This window comes from Octopus sinensis, linkage group LG14 (assembly GCF_006345805.1).
Source record: "Octopus sinensis linkage group LG14, ASM634580v1, whole genome shotgun sequence".
NCBI classification, from domain to species: domain Eukaryota; kingdom Metazoa; phylum Mollusca; class Cephalopoda; order Octopoda; family Octopodidae; genus Octopus; species Octopus sinensis.
In genome coordinates, this window is record NC_043010.1 from 17123189 (window position 1) to 17133188 (window position 10000).

General features: G+C 37.3%; 1 protein-coding gene across 3 annotated transcripts in view; it reads left to right on the top strand.

Annotated features, from left to right (window-relative positions):
- The window catches only part of LOC115218997, a 42114-nt gene that overhangs the window by 22526 nt on the left and 9588 nt on the right, over nucleotides 1-10000 (top strand). For 2 of the 3 annotated variants that reach the window (XM_029789035.2, XM_036508691.1), the window contains one exon: nucleotides 3281-3301. The exons of the other annotated variant lie outside the window; for it this stretch is intronic. In XM_029789035.2, the coding sequence (XP_029644895.1) occupies nucleotides 3281-3301 (21 nt within the window). The remainder of the gene's footprint in view (nucleotides 1-3280; nucleotides 3302-10000) is intronic. 3 annotated transcript variants of the gene reach the window in all.

Genomic DNA, 10000 nt, shown 5'->3' on the forward strand with positions numbered 1-10000 from the left:
GGACAGTATACAGTGTACCAAGGGCGGTGAGCTGGCAGAACCGTTGGGAGGCTGGAAAAAGTGCTTAGCGGCATTTCATCTGTCCTGAGTTCAAATTTCGCCGATGTTGACTTTGCCTTTCATCCTTTCGGGGCCGATAAAAGAAGTACCAATCGGACACAGAAGTCAAAATAATCCACTTGCACGCTCCTCCAATCACCACAACTGCTAGCTTTGTGCCAAAATTTGTAACCAATACAAAATGTGCCTCAAAAAAAAAAACCCTCGAGGTCACTATCCTTGAGAGACTTTTCAACAAAAAGCACACAGTGTGTACCATCCTAAATCATAATACTAAGTGAAAAGTAAACGAGAAAACATTCTTTATTACAGTTTGAAATGTGAAAGAAACCAAACTGAGGAGGTGGAATATCACCGAGATGTGTCTCAAGTATTTTCATTGGTTTATTATTTGTTTTTCCATCTCAGAACAAAGAATAAACTCCTCGGATTTTTATTTAAAAGAAAAACAGTATTGCACTGGTTAATTTGTTTCTCTAAGTAGAATTTCAGTAAAGAAAACTAAACAATTTTATCTTCAAGGGGAAAATTTTATTGAAAAGAAAACTAGAATTGCAACTTTGGTGAAGTGAGTTTAATTCTGAGAAAAAGATTGACATTTTTTCCTCAGAATTAAACTCATTTCACCAAAGTTTCCATGGTCACAATAATCACATATATATATTATTTTAATCGAAACCGGTTACTGTCGGAGATTCGTTACACATGGGCTCATGCTGAGATTGTCTATCAATGCGGAACAAATACTACACATGGTTTCTGTTGCTGATATTTACATTTTCACAGGCTGATCAACAGAAGATATGCAGAGTAACCCAAATGAAGTAAATTTACTAGTCATACCTTTACTAATATACAAAGCATTTATTTAAAATTAGGTCGCAGTATTTGTATAATAATGAAAACCACTACAAACGTTCTTACGCTTTGCCACATTGTTGTATAAAGAAAGGAGAAAGATAGCTAGAGAGAGAGAGACAGAGACAGAGACAGAGAGAGTTAACAGAAGACCTGGAGGATGAGTGCACATACCAGACGTGGTGGTGGTAAAAGAGGAGGAGTAAATGACAGACTAGTTATGAAAGGAGTTATGCAGATGAGAAATTTGTTTATTGGATTTTATTCTAAGGTTGATAAATATTTTTTGGGCGGGTGAGGAATTAGTATTCATTTCATCGTTTTGTATACGTACGAAGAGATCTAGAAAATGCTAAATTATGATTGTACGTGTAACATATCGTTTCGTATGACCCACGGCGGTAAAAGCACACTCTCAAAATTACCCTTTTCACGACAGATAACACTCTAAAATTCATAATAATATGCAAATTTTTGATAAAGAGTGTACAGCAGCAGAAGTGACATTCGACAGGAACACCAACTTTTCTTCCCAAGTGTCGTCTTCCTGTCATAGTGTTCTAGCAGACGGCATATCACAGCTGCAATCTCAATAAAGATAAACCATAATGCGTTCCTGATATGTCCTTACGACAAATACTGTCGCCTTTTGATTTGAGGAGTCCTAGAGTCTTGTTCCCAACATCCAGAAAGCGCTCATTAAACCTGTTTCTCAAAAGGTGACCTATTTTGCCGAAGCCTCCTCACTACTCAAACTTCCTCTTGCTGTCTTTTGCCTTATTTTCCTCACTCTCACGACTTTACTGATTGAGCCTCGGTATTCTCTCTATCCGAAGAAAGCCATGTGTCCGAAACGTTGGATGCTTTCACTGGAAATGGAAATTATTTTTGTTATACCAACTTTTATTAAAAAAGCATTCGGATATGGCTACGCCGCACTATTGAAATATGGTGAGAGTGAAAAATACTCGGAGTTGTGACTATGATTGCCAAATGTCACACTGTTCTTTTCACTGCATTTCCGATCTTCAGTTTTAACTAAACAAAACTTTCGTTCATTTTTCCACTCTTGCATTTGTTTGGTTTTGTTAAACACTGTTCCTCAATGTTTACCTCACCTCGATGCAAGTACAGGACTGATTAAAGTTATCGTAGTCTTTATGCCACGTATGTCAATGCTTACTCCAGCCATGCTGTATCATCAACCATATAAACCGGTGTGCCGTGCCAATACTGGCCACCAACATCACTGGCCGTTGATGTTTATTACCTGAATGTCGTAGTAAACCTCACCACTTGGCTTTAATGGTCCCGATGGATATTCCCACAAGAGTACCTCATCACCGGGGGCACCCCCTCCTTTACACTAATCCTTATTTCACTCTACTGCTCTTGAAGAGAGATGAACTTATAAACTTACCAATTCCATTCAACCAAAAACCGCGCTTTGGAAATCTCTTTCGTATCACCACAACACCCACCAGCGCCACCACCACTACCAACAGCAACCGCAAGTGGAGGCACAATGGCCCAATGGTTAGGGCAGCGGACTCGAGGTCGGAGGATCGCGGTTTCGATTCCCAGACCGGGCGTTGTGTGTGTTTATTGAGCGAAAACACCTAAAGCTCCACGAGGCTCCGGCAGTGGGGGTGGCGACCCCTGTTGTACTCTTTCGCTCCTACTTTCTCTCACTCTTTCTTCCTGTTTCTTGTCCCCGACTTCCTACGCAACCGCTGAGCCTGGATGCGCATCCATCCATCCGTCGATGCTCTCGGTGTCGGGAGTTGACCTGCTTTCTCTTCTGCGGGTCTTACGAATAGCAAAGGACCACGTTTCGGACTTCTCCCATCTTGCGAGCTCTGGGACGAAGACCATTCGTTCAACAGCAACAGCAACCTCTTCCGACAACCTACCACAACCACAGTTACTCCCACCACCTCCAGCTGATCCCCCCACAAACAACATGATCGTTACTATAGCGACGATTACAACCACCACGACCACTACTACAGTCAGCACTACTATCAACACTACTACTACTACTACTACTGCTGCTGCTGCTGCTGCTGCTACAGTCAATCCATGCTCCACCATTCACCGCAGAACAATATCACATCTGAGCAGTGCCGCTGCCACCACCACCACCATCATCACAACTACAACCCTTTTCATGATCATTACTATCAGTAGCATTAGTAGCAGCAGCAGCAAGATCGGAATTATAATTATTTTTCATCATCATCATCATCATCATCATCGTTATCCTCATCATCATCATCATCACCACCACCACCACCATCATCATCATCATCATCATCATCATCATCATCAGCCTAATAACTGGACCAGTTCACTTTTCCAGGTGCCGACGATCGCCAACGACGTAAGCGACCCCTAAGAAGTTATTTTTGTTACTGTTGTAACCGCATGACTTCCAGCCACCCTGACCCTTCCTGAACACTTTGTGTTCTGTGTTCCCTTCACCTGTGACGTCATCACCACCACCACCACCACCGCAGCCGCCGCCACCACCATCACCATCATCATCATCATCATCATTGTCATTATCATCATTGGTGTTGTAATGGACGTCATCGTTATTCTTCCCTTAATTTTCTACCACCCCCAACACCACCACCAACACCAACACCACCACCACCACCACCACCACCACAGTTCCACATTCACCTGTATCATCTCCCGTTTGTTTTCTCTGTCTGTCTGTCTTTCTATCGTGGATAAATCACTCACTCCAACTCTCTCTCTCTCTACTTTTTATTACTATATACGTCTTATGCATACATATTCATAACTACATACATACATAATATACATGGTATGTATATACATATATATATATATATATATATATATATATATATATATATATATATCTATATATATATATATACATATATATATACATATATTATATATATATATATATATATATATATATATTATATATATTATATATATATATATATATATAGATATATATATATAATATATATATATTTGTAAAAAATGAAGTTGAAAATGCTGCTATATTAGACAAATTTTAATTTAACATGTTTCGGTTCTTGAAATGACGAACCTTATCAAAAAATTTTTTTTATATATAATAAAGAGAGTCCATGCTATATGTTTAAAGAGTATGATGTAATAGTTCATAATTGTGACATACATTCAATAGAGTCAAATATAAAAAATTCATATACAATAAAGAGAGTCCATGCTATATGTTTAAAGAGTATGATGTAATAGTTCATAATTGTGACATACATTCAATAGAGTCAAATATAAAAAATTCATGTTCTTGAAAAGGCGAGGAGTTCATTATGGATTTTACCTTGTGTTCCAATGGGAGCAACAGTAATGATTTTTGGTAGGTGTCTGCTGGCATAATTTTGCCAGCAGACACCTACCAGGCATAATTTTGCCAGCAGACAACCTACCAGGTTGGGGAAGATATGCAATGTGGAGGGGTCGGACTGGAGTCGCCGGAAGACTTAGAGAATGGTGCATTGGAGGGGCAGGGTGGAGGAGTGGTAGGTGAAGAAAAACGGCAGACAGGCAACGACGGGGCGGGTGCAAGGAGAAAGAGCAGAGGCACGGTCCAAGGATCGTGCAAGGCAAGGGCAGTGCGGTCAGTGATGAGGGGATAACCACGTAGGATGAAGTGGCGAGCCATGAGTTGAGACTGAGTCTCAAAGTCATGGTTGTCGCTGCAGAGCCTGAGCAGACGGAGGAATTGGACGTACGGGATGGGGAGCTTTGTGTGGGTAGGAGTGCGAGTCAGTGTATTTGTAGTGGATTGAAGTAGAGAGAGTGGAGTGGCGTATGCTGACAGAAATGTCGAGAAATTCGATGGAAGAGTTAGAAATAGTGCAGAAGAATTCGAGGGCAGGATGGAAGGATTGGAGAAAGGAGGGGAATCGTAAAGATTGCCTTTTGTTGCATGAGGTTTGTGACAAGGTGCTGAGCCTTGTTGTAGCTTTCCATTGCATATTTCATTCAGCCAAGGCTTAGCAGCTATTTCCAGCACCTCAACATATCCAGCAGAATTGATTATAAAAACCTGTGGCAACGATGCAATGCTACGTGCGTTTCGAATCGCTCAATTCGCTTCAGTGACATAACAAACACAGCGTCACATCATGCATATAAGAGACGATAACGCTAAAGGGTTTCTTTCCCCTCTGATGAGCGCTCAGGTTAAAGAGCGATGTATTTATTTAACATGTATCTCTTTGTTTTTGTTTTTGTTTTTCTGCGTGTCACTGTTTTCAGTATTTACGTTCTCCATTTGATGTTAGTCCATCATTATTATTACAAAGAAAAGCTTAACAGTATTTCATCTGTCGTTACGTTCTGAGCTCAAATTCCGCCGAGGGCGACTTTGCCTTTCATCCTTTCGGGGTCGATAAAATAAAGTACCAGTTTCGCACTGGGGTCGATGTAATCGACTTAATCCCTTTGTCTGTCCTTGTTTATCCCTTCTATGTTTAGCCCCTTGTGGGTAGTAAAGAAAAATATTATTACAAAGAAAGAAAGGAACATTTATACTGAGTGTGTACGGCCCAAGAATAAAAAGAATTTAAAAATCAAAAGCTTAAAACCATGATAGTATCTGCAAGGACAAATCTAAAATTCACAATTCTTTATCACAATCAAACGAGTGGCTAGAATTCAGAGATTGTTTCCATGACTATCCGGTTTCAAAACCAGTCGGGCAAAGAAATGGTCATCTAAAAAGTTTAATTTTATTTTTGTAGATATCCAAAAATGTAGAAAAAGAATTATGATTGCAAAAAGGGATTACATCAGTGAATTTATTCAGTAATTTTGATCCCTATGACTTAAGAATAATATAGGACTCCCTTATGCAGAATTTCCATTTATAAATATGGTTGGCGATCAGCACGTCGTGCTTGAAACTCAGAGTACCAACGAATTTTAATCAAACTGTTTTGATCCATACATGTAACTCCCAATAAAATGGTTGAGTGCCCTTCTTTCGTTTCTCCACTCACTCCTTATGTGTGTGTGTGTGTGTGTGTGGTGTGTGTGTGTGTGTGTGTGTGTGTGTGTGTGTGTTGTAGTGTGTACATTCATTGTTATTACTTTTCTTTGTAAATACAAAATTTAAGCAGACACAACATCCCCACTTTTTATTATTACTATCATCATCATCATCATCATCATCCTCATCATCATCGTCATCATCACCATTATCATCGTCTATATATAGCTTAGTACTTAGCTAATAAAGAGCTTCAGTTTTCCATGTATGACTTTCCAAGTCAAACTCTGTCGTTGCACTGGCAAAAGAGTCGACGAAGAGGTCGCTGCATATCGTCTACTTTGATAAGATACATGGACCCCGTCACCCACATTTCTTTCCCGAATGGTCTTGTCTTTTTTTTTTAAGTGCGACACCTTGAACAGGTGAGGGTCCAGTCTTGTTTCTAGGAATACGTCTTCCCTTGAGATGTGAAATGCCTTCTCTTGCGTCACAGACATGAAAAGAGAAAAGCGTCAGAGGTAAGGCACAACCTTGCTTGATTCTCACTCGGCTCACATCAAATTGTGCAGATCTAGTTTTCTGCTGTGCATCATAAGTGCCAATACCAGTGTGTACTCAATCCATCATACGAGTGAACATTTCCTCGCCCTCCCAACCTCCCCAGAATCAACCACCAAACTAACCGGTATATTCTGTTGCTGAATATCTTCGTGAACTCAACAGAGACATAATACAATGCCTTCTTCTGCTCTACTTATTTCTCTTGTATCTGTTACAGGCAGAACATCGAAACTTTTGTTTTTCTTCCTCATCTGAAGCCAAAATGACTTTCGCGTTGAACAGCTGAAATTTTCTCATTCAGTCTTTTTTGAATAATGCACTTGCAAAGTTCTCCCACAAGACATACCGAATGCCGAAATCCTTCGGTAGTGTCCACATTCATTGTTATCACCCTTCTTTATAAAGGCAACATACTAGCAGATTTTCAGTCCTGTCAGACACATCATTATCATCATCATCATCATCATCATCATCATCATTATCATTATTATTATTATTATTATTATTATTATTATTGTTATTATTATTATCATCATCATCATCATCATCATCATCATCATCATCATTATCATTATTATTATTATTGGATCTTTTCTAAAAGAAGGACAGATTTTTCTCGTTAAGTAAACAATTTGAAACTTCGTATACTGGTAGAATGTGTCAAAAGAAAACATAATTGTAAACCAAAATGAAAACGGAATTGTAATTTCTAAGTTTAACGTTGTTTAATAATTCGAATTTTAACCAATGGTATTCTTTGTTTCGACCTCATATCATTTACTGCCTCTCAAACTATTGTAACGTAAACATGTAAATAGCTAAAACGTAAACATCCGCTTATCGTAAACAGCTAAATTCACTTGGCATCGTATACAGCTTTTTCAGTTCCCTAGAATTATATTTGAAACAAAATAAAAAGAAAATGATTCATACGCATAAATATCCATCCTTAGACTTCAGAAAGATTAGAAATGCAACAAAAATTTAAAATACCGGATCTTTACCTTTTGACCTACAGATTTAAAAAATAATTTTTTCTAACTAAACACTTTCAAACTTCGTGGAGTATATATAAAATTTGTGTAGATCCTAAATAGCTACACACACATGTATACAAACATATGCATATATATATATATATAATATATATATATATATATATATACACCTATACACACATATTCTAATGCATATGCATATATGTGTATATATTTATAATGTGTGTGTATTATAGATGCATACATTATATATATATAAAAGATGTTTACATACAATATATATATATATATGTTATATACATCTACATGTATATGTATGTATGAATATATAAGTACCACAGAATTTGAATCAAACTGTTTTGATCCATACATACATACACACACACACACACACACCACACACACACACATACATACATACATACATACACACATACTAAAATTACATCGTTGGAGCAGTAATTTATTTATGTATTTTTTGTTATACAATTTATTTTTAAGCTGAATCCCTATCCTGACATTAACCCCTTTCTTATAAAATAGTTGAAGAATCTGGGTGTAGGAATTGGGCCAGTATTGGAACTTTTAACTTCTTGCTCTCTATCTTATGATCTCCGAAATTTAAGAATCTTGTGTTAACTGGGCTCTTATTATTTACTCTGACTCTGCCACCACCTCAATGCAAAGACTATCAATATCAGAATTATCTTCACAACCACCACTGAGACATCCTAACATAATCAATGCCACTACTACTATCATCATCATTATCATCATCATCCACTGCCGCCACCACCACCAACAACTCTACAAAAACACCAACACTATAATTGCTGCCGTCATACGCATCCACTGTCACCACTACACCACCACCACCACTGCCATGATAACCACATCTACCAGAGCTGTTTGCTTACTTCTTACCCACGCTGTTTAAAATTTTCACAAAATAGCTGTCTACGTCACAGTAACACTATGCAGCTAATAATTTCAGATCAAAACAGACAATACGATTGGTTAAAATTCGCAGATTTAAACTACGTTTAAACTTATAAAATACATTTTTCTCAAAAAAACTAGTTGAAATTAATGTTTTCTTTTGACATATTCTACCAGTATACGAAGTTTCAAATTATTTAGTTAACTAGAAAAATCTGGCCTTCTTTTAGAAAATATCCTCATTATTATTATTATTATTATTATTATTATTATTATTATTATATTATTATATTATTATTATTATTATTATTATTAATAATATTTTCGGATTGATTTGCATTTTATTTCATCTTCCGATCGGGTCTCAACCAGAGTCCTAAGGCACATATAACTGGATTAGAGCGCTTTCTTATTCTTTGTTGCTGCTAAAGAAGCCACATTTACTTTTCATACCAAAATCAGATGGAGAGAAACTTCCTGAGAATGTGGACGGTTGATGCCAACACAATATTTTGAATCTCATAGATTGTTTGTTTTCCAGGAATCTGCTCAAAATATTTATCGGCATTAAGTCCAAACTATAACTGACTGCAATATTCGCTTCCCACTTTCTTTCCTACAGTTTAATCCTTGTTGCATGTCTTTCGAATCCCATACATTTGTAACAGAACCGTTTCCAATGTTGTTACATTCCTTCCATTACTGAAACTAATTCATCCATTCCTCGTAAATCACAAACTAGAAGCAATCAGTTCGTAGAATGACATTTACAATTGGCCTCCGGTTCTTTATCATTTCCCAATCTGTTTCTTCCGTGAATATGTTTTACGGCATGTTTTTGGTGTCTGATATATTTGTAAAAGCACCATTGTTGATGATGTCTTCTTAATCCATTTCCTTACCTAAATAGTCTTTGGAATAGCAGCCAAGTCAATGTTTGCTGCTCATCTGCTAATCCTTTGATGACTCTTAAAAGACAGATTGCTTAACACTGCACCGAGTATTATCTTCACAATTTCGCCAACCCGAGGTTATTTTTCCATAAGTTTAAAAAGGAAATGATCTGAAACCATTTTCCCTCTTTCAGTATCTTCATCATCGTCTTCAAGATTTTACAGCAAGGACTTTTGCACCTTGAGGTACAAATTCGTTCATCTATATTCGTAATCAGTTTTCGTCTTTCTAGTTTGCTATCTGCGGCATTGGTCTGTCCTTCTCTTTGGCCAGAATTACTTTGTTGTGCAGACAATATATTTCTCTTGAATCTTCGTCAAAGAATTGTTTTATCAATCCCGGTCAGTGTTCTTGGAAGCAAAACAAGCATTTCAAGTCAACAAAAATGTAAAGAATTCTTCCAACTGTTAGTAGCATTGAGAAAAGTCTGTTTTTGCTATATTTCTATAGCTTTGTGTATTTCATTCCAGCAAAATTAGAAAAATTCCTTAAACAATGTCATATTTGCCAATGAATGGTTGAAAATATTTGAAAATTTCCACTCTTAATTACTTCACTACCAATTAATTGGTGATGGATCCACAGCTACTTTGAGACAGGT